This window comes from Nansenia antarctica, assembly GCF_963989245.1.
Source record: "Nansenia antarctica genome assembly, chromosome: 5".
In the NCBI taxonomy this organism is placed as follows: domain Eukaryota; kingdom Metazoa; phylum Chordata; class Actinopteri; order Argentiniformes; family Microstomatidae; genus Nansenia; species Nansenia antarctica.
In genome coordinates, this window is record NC_137690.1 from 73,071,187 (window position 1) to 73,086,897 (window position 15,711).

Here is a 15,711-nt window from a genome sequence, read left to right on the forward strand (position 1 = left end):
GGCCAGCGCCAGAGGACCTGAGGGATGTAGAAGGAGCGTACTTTAAAAGCATGCCTGACAGGTACTGCATTCAGGCGCTAGGCCATTTAGTGATTTGAACACCAATAAAAGGATCTTAAAATGTATTCTAAAACTGACAGGCAACCAAGTGAAGGGACTGAAGACAGCCTCCTCCTTTTGGTCTCGGTCAGGACACGTGCTGCTGCATTTTGAATGAGCTATAGCTTCTAGAGCTTTCTTAGGCAGACCGGAAAGGAGATCATTACAGTAATCTGGTCTGCTAGTGATAAAAGCATGCATTAGTCTCTCAGTGTCTGCCTGGGAGAGAAGCGGTGGCACTACAGCAATATCTCTAATGTGATAAAAGGAGGCTTTAGTGAGATTACTGATGTGAGATTCAAAATTCAAATCAGGGTCTAGAAGCACGGCAAGATTTTTTGCTAGCGGTTGGAGCATATTTTTGGTGCCAGGGATTTTAAGTTCATGCACAGTATCTCTCTCTCTCTGTCTCTCTCTCTCTACCGCTCTCTCTCTCTCTCTCTCTCTGGGCTTTTTCTCAGATAATTAAAACCTTTTGTCTTATTGTCATTGCAGAGAGAAGTACCAGACAACGAAAATGCAGTTTAGCATCTAACCAGAAGTGCAAATAGTGATATAAAACATGATAGTACAGATAGGCACAGGTACAAGTACGGTGGTTAGAGATATACAGGAGATGGATAGCAGTAAGCTGTACAGTTAAGGTAGCTACGTACAGTATGGTGTATACAGATGCATAAATTAGAGGCTATATGACGGTGCATAAACACGGTGCAGCAGCTTTTATTCTGACGGCTGTGAGAACTGCAGAGTCACTCCCCATCTTTCGTCGGAGACTGAAGATCTCCATCTCTTCAGGTTACACCTTAACTGCTCCTCCTCCTCCTACTACCCCCCAGCACTGCGTCTCCTGAGATACACGTTTTCCCCTTTACTGTGTCCCCTATGACTTCTACTGCCCCCCTTGTACTGTTTCTCTGTTTCTCCAGTGTCTATATATATATATATATATATATATATATATATATATATATATATATATATATATATATATATATAAAAAATTAAAATAAATGTCTGCTAGATTACTCTTCCTGCTACGACTGGTGGATTGATGATCTACTTAGTCAAATGTATTGATTGTAAGTCGCTTTGGAATAAGGCGTCTGCTAAATGGCAAAAATGTAAAAAAGAGGTATGTACAAATATGGTATGGGCAAACAGCAGTAGTGCTAGTTCTCTTTGTTCAATTGCAAGAAAGAAAATTCTGTGACATTCACAGATGATCAATGCATTCAACAATGCAGTGATAATGTACAGTTGTGTATCATCGGCATAGCGATGAAAATGAATCCAGTGTTCTCTGATGGTATTTCCTAGTGGCAGCATGTAGAGACTGAACAACACAGGTCCCAGAATGGAGCCTTGCTAGCTTAGCGTTAGCCAAGGAGTGGTCACCAATAGAGACCAAATCGTCTCTGCCAGACAGATAAGTCCTAAACCAATCTAAAACTGAGCCAGAGAGGCCAACACACGTCTGTAGTCTGTCAATAAGCGTGTTGTGATGTCCTGTATGAAAAGCAGAGCTTAAGTCTAAAAGTACCAATGCTGAGTGTTTTGTCATCCATGTTCATTCTCAGGTAATTTACTACTTTAACTAGCACTGCCTCAGTGCTGTGGTGGGGACTTCTCATATATAGGCTACAGCAGAAATGTAATCATTTTTGCTGTTTAAATACTAATTCCTCAAGGATTTTTACTTTAGAAATAAAGGTTTGAAATTGGTTCTGAAATTGGTTAGCACTGAATGGATGACAGACAGGATTACATCACCATGGTTACGGATGACAGACAGACAGATAGACAGATATGACTACATCACCATGGTTATGGATGAGAGAGAGCCAGATTACATCACCATGGTTATGGATGACAGACAGACAGATAGACAGATATGACATCATCACCATGGTTATGGATGACAGACAGACAGATAGACAGATATGACTACATCACCATGGTTATATGGATGAGAGAGAGCCAGATTACATCACCATGGTTATGGATGAGAGTCTATGCACTGATTCAGCTGTCTGTCTGTCTGCTCCAACGGGGCAACGATGACAGGATGCAGTCGGGCACTCCCTCCTTACTTCCGGCCCCCTTGCGCTCGTTCGAGAGGAAACCCCGTAGAAGTTTTTCCCTCGGCCAATCAGCGTCGGGTTTCCAGCGACACTGGCCAATCACCGGCGCCCAGCCTCGGTTTGGCCTCCGTCCAGACTAATAAAGGGTTTGTCCCGCCTTGTGGAGATCCACGCACTTCAGACCTGATCCGTGGGCTGATACAGTAATACAGAGTCGCCACACTTCATCGTTTTTCCGCTTTTAGTCTCTTCTAACATTCAGGATGAGGGAAATCGTGCACCTTCAAGCTGGCCAATGCGGGAACCAGATCGGAGCTAAGGTAAGGTTGGATCCCGAACAGTGAAAATGAACAAATGTCATTATTATTATATGTTGTTTTTCGTTAGGAAAAAAAAAAAGGTAAATTTTCCAATGTGTAGGACGTGACCCTGTTTTTAATAGTCCTTAGTGATGAAATGTTGAAGGAATTGAATTGATGCTGATTTCAAACACGAGACGGTGATTTTAGATCTCAGAGGAGATCAGAAGTTGACAGAATGAGAATGTCTCCTTTGCTTTTTTTATGAAGTCATCTGTCACTATTTTCCAATGTTTCACCGTCGTTTAATGACGTGAATGAAACCCGAAAAGTAATTCTAGGCTAAATGAAACAATGTGACAAAGGAGATTAAGGACATAACGGGATGGCGGTTTCATGGGTGTGTGAGGAGCGCTCCTCCGGTCATCGGTGGACTCTAGTCTGTTGCATAGATGGTTTTTTTATTTTATTTTATTCCATACTCGTAAATCATATAAATCATAAACCAACATCGGCTCACGGTTCACCTCGTTAAATTGGGGATCAGACACCGTTCCGCATTGTGGTATAATATGGTGAGGGGTTCCTCATAGGCCTTACAATGTGCCATTGTTAGCCCACCCCACCCCACCCTCTCCACCACCATTGTTTCATAACGTATGAAATATCCATATCCAAATGTCATATGTACATATCTTTTTCTTTCTTTTTCATTTTTATTTTATTTTATTCAACGTCATCCGTGCGTGTGGCGCATTAAGGCGCATTAACATTACCAGCCGACTCATGCTCTGCTGCGCACTTTGGGGATATCGGGCGTTATTTCTGAATGCGCATTAGTGGATCGATCCTTTATTAGTTCACCGTTATTACGGTAACCTTTGGTTATTTTACTACTACATGTATATATTTATATATATTGATGCTTTCATTGTGTAGAGGCGCGTGGATGGACTGTTGTCTGTCTGGGGGACTAAATCAAAGAAGGGAGGTTTGGGGAGGGAACTAAACTGTAACTGGGGCCTTTTTTTTCTCGGGGACTAAATACGCCTATTGCGCTAGAACACGAGTCGTGATCCACGGCCGCACCGTGTTATCGATTTTAACCCTTTTCCATCACCGTTAACCCGAACCGTAACCATTTAAAACCGAACCGTAACCGATTCCGAACTTTAACCGCAATTCCTTTCACCGAACTGTTAAGCGCGCCTTAGCAGCTTCCGGGTTGGGCAAAATGGCCGATTGCTCGAAAGGCCCAATGAGATCGAAGCTGAGGCGGGACTAAAAGAGGGTGCGCCAATCACAGGCCAGAGTGTTAGCGCGCTGCGGCCTTCACGGTTGGTTGGCCACGGAGCGGGAGGGACAAAGAGTGGTGGACTAACCAGAGGCCCAACACCGCCCCCACCCCTCTCCTCCTCCTTCCTGGATGAAATGTGATGCAATGCAGACAAAGCAGTGTTTCTTTTTTTTTTTTGACTGGAAGTGAATGAAAGGTCTCATTTTGGTCAACAAAAAGACGGATTGTTCATTATTAACCCTCGGCTTAAGCTAACCAACCGACTTCTTCAACGATGCTTGGATTGTTAAGAATGTTAATTAATATGCATATTTTCTCTCGCATTGATGCCCACTGACCTGGCTCTCGCTCATGAATAACAATCAATATTCATTATTCGATATTCGATATTCATTAGCCTAGCCTTCCATGTTTGGCCTACATCCACCTAGAAAAACATCCCACGTTTTTATCTTGTCATGTATTAACCGTCTTTGCTATGGCGCAGATGATGTCATTTAAAGGGGCCCCCTTTACTTTAACGTAGCTCACTGAAATGTTTGCTACACACTATTGACTATTCAGTAATTTGGGAAGCGTAATATCCCGTCCAACACGACAAATGAGTCACACAATTAACGACAGCTGCAGGCTAATCCAACCAACTGCCTCAACCAGTGACATGTTTGAATACGATGTGACAACCGCTGTCTAGACCGGCAGTGAACAAACTGGTGACTCCAGTGGAGGCCGATGGAGGTAGAAATCGGAGGACGGGCGCATTGTAATGCATGGAGCAGAATGAGGAACAGTATCAAACACGCGTCCTCTGATTTCTACCTCCGTCGGGTGACAGTTGAGATGTTTAGATGAAAGTGCGACATCATCGTGTAGTCTAGGTGGGTGGTGTGATCTGGTAGCTTTCGCTTTCATGCGTTAATTAGTAATCGACGAGCACGGTGTCCAACGTAATCGGTCCTTCACCGATGTTGATGTTGAGAAGGCTGATGTGAGGTCAAGGACAAGTTAGACTTAAAGATAGGCTTGGACTTAGAAGGGATAGCCTACTCCACCTTTTTAAAAAATGGTTTCCTGGTTTGGTCCTGACCGTGACTGAAGTAGATTAGCACAGGCAGTTTGTAAGTTAATATTTCGCTTCCATAGATACTCAGCAGTCAGCTTTTTTAGGCCCTGTTCATCCTGGAAATATGTCAAACATGCAGCCACTCCCAGACAACTAACTATGTATGACAGAAACCCCCTTCTGAAGACTTTTTCTGGGTTACATTTTTGAAAGGTCACTTTATTAAACGGTTTCTGGGTCGACAGTAGACTGAAGACCTCCATCGCTTCAGGCTACACCTTAACTGTCCCCCCTGAGACATCTACGTCCCCTCTAATTTAAAGAGAGAAGAAAAAAAAAAAGAGAAAAGCTAGCATTACGACTGCCAATGGCCCCTGGCCTAAGCATAGATTTGCCTAAGCTTACTTTTTCCTGCCATGACTGGTGGGGTGGATGGATGATTCACTTACAACAAATACATTTGTCTAAGTAAGTCGCTTTGGATAAACGATAAACGCGTCTGCTAAATGCCAAAGAAAGGTCATGTAAATTGTTAAGCTGTAGCTTAGCGCTTTTGTTACCGGAAAGTAAAACAAAATAAACTAACTGTGGACCAAAATCTCCAGGGAGGGGTTCTGTCATGTGAGCTAGACTGTGAGTGTCTGCAAGGTGATTCTGGACTTATTTTCAGAATGAATGGAGCCCAACAACATGTGACTACTTCGTATCAAAGGCAGCTGCGGAGTCACTACCCATCTTCCGCCGTCGGTTGAAGAGCCTGATCTCCTCTGGCTACAACTGTACTGTCTCTCCTAAAGACCTCTTCATCCCCACTACCCCCACACACCACTGTACAGTTTATCTCCTGGCAATACATTGAAATAAATTGATAAAGTGAATCTCCGTTCTTCTAGCATTGTGATTGCCAACGGCACCTGGCCTGAGCATAGATTTATTTTTCCCTTATGATGAGTGATGGATAGATGATTCACTTACTTTAGACAAAATTGGCTGTAAGTCGCTTTGGATAAAGGCGTCTGTGCTAAATGCCAAAAATGTAAAAATGTGAAGCATATGGACTAGACACCACCTGACCCGAAGCCAGAGCCAAAAACAAGGAACATCCATTTTGGTATCAAAACTATAAATGATACCAGTGTTTTCAGTTAGTAGATGGAATGCAGATCCCAAAGATCCCGTCTCTCACATGTATGAAAAAATAAATAATAAATAAACAGTTGCTCGTGTGTTCCTTTTTGAGACTACGGAAGGACAAATGAGACTGTGGGCGGGCAGCCACAATCTAGGTCAGTGGTTCTCAAACCTCTCCTCGGGGACCCCCACCCGCTCCACATATTTGATCTGTTCCACCATCAGCACATCTGATTCAACTAATCAACTTGAGGAAGAAAGAAACCGAGGAGAGGTTTGAGAACCACTGGTCGAGGTGATTGACTGGGTGCCAGCACTGGATACTAGCTTGCTCTCTCTCTCTCTCTCTCTCTCAGAGCAGTGTGCGTCACAGCGCCGGCTCTCTCTGGGGTTCGTTGATTGAGTTGGTTTGACTGGTTGCACATCAATCACAGTCCAGGGGTCCCCTTAGACCGCCCCACCCAATCACAGCCCAGCAGGGGTTCCCATGACTCTGCCCCACCCAATCACAGCCTAGGGGCTCCTCTGAGACCCCGCCCCCCTCTTGGCCCGCTCCCAGAGAGTCCCGCCCGTCTTATCTTCCTTCAGTCGTCTGCATGAATGGAAAACTGACACCAGTGTTAGTGACAAGTGCTCACACACACACATAGAAGCAGTCGCATCCCATTCATGCGTCGATCAATCGGTCCACGGATACCGCACTCAGCCACATCCACCAAGGGAGGCTGGTGGTGGAGGTAGAAATCGGAGGACAGGCTCATTTGTAAAGCATGGGACTGGAACCCACACGTTTGATGTCGTTCCTCATTAGTTATAACGAGCCTGTGTCGTCTGATTTATACCTCCCCTGAGGGACACACACACACACCCACACACACAACTATTTGACACCGTGTGACTGTTGGGTCTGACCTGTGATTGTGCGGAGAGGCGCAGGACAAACACACTGATTATGCTGCAGCACAAGAGCCACTATGTGTGCCTGCTGAAATGCTCTCATTCAGCACACAACATCCTGGTATTTATAGAGGGTGGGGGAGGCCCAGTCTGGCAAATGCGATTTATTTTCAACATACTGTCTCAAGTCTTATGACCGGGAAGGCAATTACCTCTTGGATCTGCCTCAAGAGGGGGTGGAACTGTGAGCCGTTTGTGCGCAAACACAACGTCTTGCTTTCTGGACTCGGATGAGAGAGAAGTCGCCAAGAAAATGGATTTAACCTGTAAAGGAGGAATGTGACTGTGGCATTGGTACATAAGTACCAAGTATTTCCCAGTATTGCAGATAGACGCCTTAGGCAGAGTACCTACCTAGCTAAACGATTATGATGATTCCTTTCATAAGGGCGTGTCCGTGTCTTATGTCATATCTCTTTTTTTTTTTTTTGATGACGGTCTTTTCTCAAACATTTCCGATTCAAGTACCAACAACATTGACCGAATGAGTTCCTCTCCTGGCCTGACCCCTGACCTCTGACCTTCTCTCCTCAGTTCTGGGAGGTGATCAGTGACGAGCACGGCATCGACCCAACAGGGACGTACAACGGCGACAGCGACCTGCAGCTGGACCGGATCAGCGTCTACTACAATGAGGCATCAGGTACGACCACTTCCTGTCTCTGTCCACCGGACTTCCTGTCTCTGTCCACAGGACTTCCTGTCTCTGTCTACAGGGCCCAGTTGTTCAAAACTATTAATCTGGATCAGAATGGTCCAGATTACGGTATTTTCTCTGATCCAGGATCAGATCGAGCTGGCTGATTTTCCCCCTATATGACTCAAAATCAGCCAGATAGATCTGATCCTGGGTAGCAAAAAAGAATCAGGATCATTCTGATCCAGATTAAACGTTTTGAACAACTGGGCCCAGGACTTCCTGTCTCTCCACAGGATGACATCGTCTGTCGTTCTTGTTTGTGTTTTTCATACGTTTTGTAGGTCTATTCTCATTTCCTCGTCTGCCACATTATCTCTGATATTGTCCAAATTAGTTTCTCACTGTGGTGGTCAAAACCGTCATGACCTTAACGTTCATCTGTGTGTCTCTTGCAGGTGGCAAGTACGTCCCCAGAGCCGTCCTGGTGGATCTGGAGCCCGGCACCATGGACTCCGTCAGGTCCGGACCCTTCGGACAGATCTTCAGACCCGACAACTTTGTGTTCGGTAAGTTGGGGGGGGGGTTCTGGGGAGTTCAGGGGTTCTCCTTTGCTTGCCTTAGTCGCGCTAAGCCATGATAATGACACGGGAGAGTCATACGAAGTAGAAACACCAGATGCCTGGAGTTGATTTAAAAGCGGCCATCCTCTCATCCCTTTTTCCCCATCTCTCTTTCTTGTCTTTCTTTAGGTCAGAGCGGCGCCGGTAACAACTGGGCCAAGGGTCACTACACCGAGGGCGCCGAGCTGGTAGACTCTGTCCTGGACGTGGTGAGGAAGGAGGCGGAGAGCTGCGACTGCCTGCAGGGCTTCCAGCTGACCCACTCCCTGGGCGGCGGCACCGGCTCCGGCATGGGCACCCTGCTCATCAGCAAGATCCGCGAGGAATACCCCGACCGCATCATGAACACCTTCAGCGTGGTCCCCTCCCCCAAGGTAAGTCCCCTGTGTTTTGGGACAGTTTTGGACACCTTCCTGCGCGTTGGGACTGTCTTAGACCCCTCCTTGCGCGTTGGGACAGTCTTAGATACCTTCCTTATGTGTTGGGGCAGTCTTAGATCCCTCATGTTTTGTAGACTCTGTTTCCTGATTGGTTAATGACCTCTTCCCCCCCGCCCCCTTGCAGGTGTCAGACACAGTGGTGGAGCCCTACAACGCCACCCTCTCCGTGCACCAGCTGGTCGAGAACACAGACGAGACCTTCTGCATCGACAACGAAGCACTGTACGACATCTGCTTCCGCACGCTCAAGCTGACCACTCCCACCTACGGCGACCTCAACCACCTGGTCTCAGCCACAATGAGCGGCGTCACCACCTGTCTCCGTTTCCCCGGCCAGCTGAACGCCGATCTCCGTAAACTGGCCGTCAACATGGTGCCCTTCCCCCGTCTGCACTTCTTCATGCCCGGCTTCGCCCCTCTGACCAGCAGGGGGAGCCAGCAGTACCGCGCCCTCACGGTCCCCGAGCTCACCCAGCAGGTGTTCGACGCCAAGAACATGATGGCGGCCTGCGACCCCCGCCACGGGCGCTACCTCACCGTCGCCGCCGTCTTCCGCGGCCGCATGTCCATGAAGGAGGTGGACGAGCAGATGCTGAACGTCCAGAACAAGAACAGCAGCTACTTCGTGGAATGGATCCCCAACAACGTCAAGACCGCCGTGTGCGACATCCCACCCAGGGGGCTCAAGATGGCCGTCACCTTCATCGGCAACAGCACCGCCATCCAGGAGCTGTTCAAGCGCATCTCCGAGCAGTTCACCGCCATGTTCCGCCGCAAGGCCTTCCTCCATTGGTACACCGGCGAGGGCATGGACGAGATGGAGTTCACAGAGGCCGAGAGCAACATGAACGACCTGGTGTCCGAGTACCAGCAGTACCAAGACGCCACGGCCGAGGAAGAGGGCGAGTTCGAGGAGGAGGCAGAGGAGGATGCTTAAAAAAAGACGGCGGCACAAGAAAGAAACTGAAGGAGAAAAACGACAACAAAAAAAGAGCAAATCAAGAAAAACCGACTAAAAGAACAGAAACACCAGAGAAATGTGAGAGTAGCTGAGGAGAAGGATCCCCAAAAAAACCATGGCTTAAAGAGGAAGGACAGACTGAAGAATGTACAGGGGGGAGGGGGGGGAGAGAGAAAGAGAGATGGAGAGATAGAGGGGAGGGAGATAAGGGGCTTCGAGCAGTACATGATCAATTGAACCTGCCACAATTTGCCATCTTCTTGCTGTGACATTGTGTATTGTGTCTTGACCCAGAAAATGATTGAATGAACAAAAATGTCAAAGTCAAGTAAAGGACCGATGTTGAATGAAAGCCGTACACCCGTCTTTGAGCAGATACTTCTTACATCATCATCATCATCATCATTATCAGTGTTATTATTATTTTTCCAGTTTTGCCATCGAGTCGTGTCCCAAAAAGAAACAATATGAATGTGATACACAAGCACTCCGACACATGGGGGCGAGGGGAGGCTGGTGGAGGTAGAAATCGGAGGACGGGCTCCTTGTAAATGCATGGGGATACGGAGTGGTACCAAACACGTGATCATGATTATTCCATGCCGTTACAATGAGCCCCGTCCTCCGATTTCTACCTCCACCAGCCTCCCCCTGCTTACAGGACCTCACACCATCGAGAGGTCTGCTGATCTTGGAGGCGATTCATTTATGAGCGAGGCCTTGATGATTCTGGCCCGAACTTCACGAAAGTGTCTGTGTTTACGTTGGAGCAGACCCCCCTACTCCGACGTCAGCCAACGTCTTTTGGGGGGGGGGGAGAGACACACGTTGTCATAGTGACACAGACAAAGACGGGATAAATACATAAATAGGTGAATGAATCAGTGTAGTTCGATAGTGCCATTGCGGTTTTAGAACGGTCTACGTTACTTTACACAAGGCCATGGTAGTCTGTTGGGTTCCAGCAGTATTCTAGTACGTTTTCACACAAGTTTTTCAGAAACGGCGTGGAAAAATATGGAGGGTGAGGGGGTCCAGAGTGATGTCCTTTTGTATCTCATTCCATTTGATTATTAAGAGTTTTGATCGAAAGTTAACATCTAGAGAAAAGCCTCTTCGTATGTGTTGCAAAACTCACTTTTTTCCCGTAAATGTTTACACTTTGAACCACTATAGTATTGAGTTAATAGAAGCCATTGCTGTTTTTAGGTCCAAGCCAACTCATCTTATGTCAGAAACCTTGCCACGGTGTCAGCTATAGTTGTTCTATTCCTGTCAACATTTAGATTTGAGATCCCTGTGAACGTAAAAAGCAAAGTGCCTCTGATGAGAAAATAAAAAGGCATTTTTAGAAAAAAAAATCATGTCTGTCGTGTGGTCATAACAGATAGCACTTATTATTATCGATCATTATTATGAAGTTACATATAGAGATATGCATTCACAATGAGACGACAGCGAAACACTTACACTACTGTAACTATAATCAGACGACAATGAAAAGTGAAGGAAATATAAAAGTAAATAAGTAACAAATATGATGACTAGATTCTACAGCAGGATACCATCTTATACCACCATGTTATACCGCCATTTTATACACCATTTTATAGGTAACACCTTGAAGTTTTGTGTGGATATGCTCAGATCATTCTTCAGAGTAACATACTACACATGACAAGGAGATATGTAGACAATATGTTACAATATGTAATGGCAGGAGTACTCAAACGCATGACAGAGACTAAAATCAAAAATCTTGAATCAAAAGAATAGTCTTCACTTTCTAAAAACAGGATTCGGTACACAGGTTGTGCAGTCGAGGGTAAGGCATACAATCTGATAGGGAGAAGGCAGAGAAACAGGCAGAGTCAGAGAAACTAAGGGGGTCAAAAGGGGTTATTCCATCATCAATCACGTGGTATTTATCAAAGCATGCCTGGATTGTCCTTTAGTGACATTGATGGAATACCTCCCCCAGGAATTCAAATAACATGAGGATAGATGGCTGGTACGTTTGGCACGAGAGACAAAAGGGGAACTGGCACAGAGACAGGAGAACACACAGACTAAACACACAGGGGGAGAGGGGTGGAGAGGAGAGAGGGGGGTGGAGGTGGAGGTGGAACTACACTCTGCATTCAACACACAGGGAAGGATGAGGAGGGACAGGTGGAGCCAATCGGGGCGGGGTTAGACACAAAAGGCGGGAAACAGACAAAAGGGCGGGAAGCGAAGCGTCTGAAACGAGAGACAAGAAGGTGAGTCACACAAACATAAACAGGAAACTATGGATGAATAAACATGAAACAAAGACAAACATATAAACTATGAACAGGGCGAGATGCTACACAATCTAATTAATATTAGAAGAAGTAGAAGCCGTACACTAGAGTGTAGAAACTACAGTTAAAAGTTTAAACTTCAGTAAACTAGAGTTCCAGATGCAAAAACTTGGTTTTAATATGACACATTAAACATTAATTTGTCATATTAAAAACAAATGTTTGCATCTGGAACTAGATTTTGATCCGTTGCCAGCACCTCGCCCAAGTTTTCTGTGGTCTGCATTCTCTTCTTTTCCAACACAATCAAATTAAAGCAGAATTTGGGCTTGTCCAAGAGGTACAAATCAATGAAATGTCTAGCATTGATCTGTGAGAGGAGATAAGATCACATCACAAATGAGCCATCAGGTCACCTAAGATGATTTAACCAAAATATAGCGATTTGGTCCTCTGTGGCTCAGTTTGGTAGAGCACAGTGCTAACAACGCTTAGGTTGTGGGTTCGATTCCCTTCCGGGACCATATATACTGAATTGTATACTATGCACTCATTGCAATGGAATGGGATAAACATTGTTTGTATAAAAGCGTCAGCTAAAAGGCATACACAAACTTTCAATGACAGAGGAGAAGACAAGACAAACCAGGTTTGGTCTCTACCCTTTTACATTTTTGACATTTAGCAGATGCCTTCATCCAATACTTCCAAGTCTAAGTCGGTGAATCACCTACCCATCAGTCATCATAAGGTAAAGTAGGTCACCTATGCTATGACCTGGGGTGGTTGGCAGTTACAGCGCTAGAATAACTAAGTAGGATGTTGTTTTTCTTTACCCTCACCTGACATGTCTGACAGGTTTACCTGGTGAGGAACGGAGGGAGGTGGGAGGAGAGACGCACCTTCAACACTTTGAACAACACACCTGAACAACACACCTGAATACTTGAACACGTGAACACCAGGGGCTTCAGTCTCAAACTCAAAGTCGTGTTTACTTCGTCTTTAGATTGAATACAGCAGCTCTACAACATCAACCAACCAACCACAGAATGTAACAAGGATAATAGACAAAATATCTATCTATCTATGTAAAAAAATATATATATATGTTACGGTACATGTGGGGAAACTAGGGTTAGGTGCTAGGGTGCTACGGTTAGGGTTAGGGTTAGGGTTAAGATTAGGGTTAGGGTTAGACATGCCAGCACGTACCAAGTCGACGTAGCACCTAACCCTAACCCTAGTTTTCCCACATGTACCATATTTCCACATGTACCGTAACATAATGTTTGTAGCAGCAGTAAAGGAAGTAAGGGTAGGTTGCAATTTTACTGAGGGGGAGAGGGGAAAGCTGGGGAATAGTAAAGGGAGCAGTAAAGGGAGCACGTGTAGAGTGCAATGTCTACATAGCCTCTCACTTATAAATCTGTATACACCATACTGTACCTTAACTGTACATATCTACCTTAACTGTACATAGCTACCTTAACTGTACATATCTACCTTAACTGTACATAGCTACCTTAACTGTACATATCTACCTTAACTGTACATATCTACCTTAACTGTACATAGATACCTTAACTGTACATAGCTACCTTAACTGTACATATCTACCTTAACTGTACATAGCTACCTTAACTGTACATAGCTACCTTAACTGTACTTAGCTACCTTAACTGTACATAGCTACCTTAACTGTACTTAGCTACCCTAACTGTACATAGCTACCATAACTGTACATAGCTACCTTAACTGTACATAGCTACCTTAACTGTACTTAGCTACCTTAACTGTACATAGCTACCATAGTACCTTAACTGTACATAGCTACCTTAACTGTACATAGCTACCTTAACTGTACATAGCTACCTTAACTGTACATAGCTTACTCCTATCCTCTCCTTTATATTATATATTGTAGTGCCGGAGGAAAAAGGAAAGACGTAGGCAACGTAATGATAACTGTTTAATCAAAACAACAACTTGTACTCTCAGTACAGGACCAGAAAATGGTTACCAAAACTCGTGTATCTAAACAGGAAGGTGCAACGTTAATAATCCTCCCCTCTGCCCCTAGTGCCAGAACTGGTTCCCTCCCACTACACAACCAACAGTAAGAGGAGAACATGAACCCATAATGTAGTCACTACACCAGCCCCCCCAGTGTTCACCTCAATATTGGAAATCCTCACGGCGAGGAGGGCGTATGGCCCGGCCCCTACGATCGTAGGTAAAGTCAGGAGGTGCGGGAGGAGGTGTGACATCGCCCATCACGTCCTCCTGCAGGGAAGGACGGGGGGCAGCGACGACCGGGGGCTCGCGAGCTGCGGGGGGTTGTCGGGGTCGGAGGGGGGAATGGCCAGGGCGCGGCAGGGGAGGTAGGACTGGAGGCCGGCCTCTGCGCGGTGGCAGGGCCAAGTCCAGGGGCAGTTCAAGGTCCAAGTGGGCCGGTTTGAGGCGATCAACGGACACACACTCAGGCCTACCCCCCATGTCAACCATGAAGTTCTTGGCTCCGGCCTCGATGACACGGAAAGGCCCGTCATAAGGAGGACGTAGTGGAGTCCTGTGGCCATCATGACGAATGAAAACGAACCTCGCTGAGTGCAGCTCCGGGGGCACCCTCGAAGTAGGGACACCATGCTGCGTAGTCGGGACCGGGACGAAGGTCCTGGCGCTGTCCAGCAGGGAGGCGCGCTGAGCGGCGGCGGACCAGGGCTCCGTTGACTTGGGAATGAAGTCACCGGGGACCCGCAGCGGCTGTCCAAACACCAGCTCAGCGGACGACGACTGGAGGTCCTCCTTAGGCGCTGTCCTGAGCCCCAGCATGACCCACGGCAGCTTGTCAAGCCAGTCGCTGTCCGTGAGGCTGGCTCGAAGGGCGGCCTTCATGGATCGATGGAAACGCTCACAGAGCCCGTTCGCCTGCGGGTGATAGGCGCAGTCCTGTGTCCGACAACTTGAGAGCCTGGACGGCGGGGTCGGCGGCCTGGTCTGCAGCCATGCGCGCGTAGTCCAAACCCAGTTGGACCGCACCAACCACCGCCCTGGAGAGACAATCCGCGACCTGGTTGGACTTCCCAGCAACGTGCTGGATGTCTGTGGTGAACTCGGATATGTAGGCGAGCTGGCGCTGTTGGCGGTCGGACCACGGCTCCGCCACCTTGGACATGGCGTGCGTGAGTGGCTTGTGGTCCACGTAGGCCGTAAACTCGCGGCCCTCCAGTAAAAAACGGAAGTGTCTGACAGCAAGCCACAGCCCGAGGAGCTCCCTGTCGAATGTGCTGTACCTTTGCTCTCTGGGAGACAGCTGGCGGCTGAAGAATGCAAGAGGCTGCCAGGCGTCCCCAACCCACTGTTCGTACACCGCTCCCACAGCAAAGTCAGAGGCGTCCGTGGTGAGAGCAGTGGGTGCCGAGGGCGAGGGGTGGGCCAACATGGCAGCGCGGGCCAGGGCCGCCTTGGTGTCCTGAAAGGCTTTGACACGCTCCGCCGTCCAGTCCACCGGCTGCTTCAGAGTCTTGCCCTTCTGGGCATCGTACAGAGGCCGCAGGATGTGAGCGATGTGGTGGAGGAAGCGATAGTAGAAGGTTACCATCCCGATGAACCCCTTGAGCTCGCTGATTGTGCTGGGGCGCGGGAAAGCAGCGACAGCTTCTACCTTCGAGGGGAGGGGGGTCACCCCCTCTGCGGAGACCCGGTGCCCGAGAAAGTCGATGGCGTTCCGTCCGAACTCACACTTCGCCGGATTGACAATCAGCCCATGTTGGCTGAGCCGTGTGAAAAGGGCCCGGAGGTGGGACAGGTGCTCCTCCTCCGTGGTGCTTGC

The 15,711-nt window shown here is 47.2% G+C and overlaps 1 protein-coding gene across 1 annotated transcript; it reads left to right on the plus strand.

The window, feature by feature from the left end:
• The first annotated feature begins 2,366 nt into the window (after nucleotides 1-2,366).
• LOC308157423 (tubulin beta chain) lies at nucleotides 2,367-10,929 on the plus strand. Its single transcript, XM_080530975.1, has 5 exons — nucleotides 2,367-2,503; nucleotides 7,465-7,573; nucleotides 8,026-8,136; nucleotides 8,320-8,564; nucleotides 8,755-10,929. Exons 1-5 carry the CDS (start codon nucleotides 2,447-2,449, stop codon nucleotides 9,565-9,567), a joined length of 1,335 nt encoding a protein of 444 aa, XP_080387101.1. The 5' UTR covers nucleotides 2,367-2,446; the 3' UTR covers nucleotides 9,568-10,929.
• Nucleotides 10,930-15,711: the final 4,782 nt, after the last annotated feature.

What these genes read in the sequence shown, in the direction of transcription:
- LOC308157423 (XM_080530975.1), top strand. Translation starts at nt 2,447, where the DNA reads ATGAGGGAAATCGTGCACCTTCAAGCTGGCCAATGCGGGAACCAGATC. An exon ending in GGAACCAGATCGGAGCTAAG is followed by an intron (nt 2,504 to 7,464) that starts GTAAGGTTGGAT and finishes TTCTCTCCTCAG; the next exon opens with TTCTGGGAGGTGATCAGTGA. An exon ending in CTACTACAATGAGGCATCAG is followed by an intron (nt 7,574 to 8,025) that starts GTACGACCACTT and finishes TGTCTCTTGCAG; the next exon opens with GTGGCAAGTACGTCCCCAGA.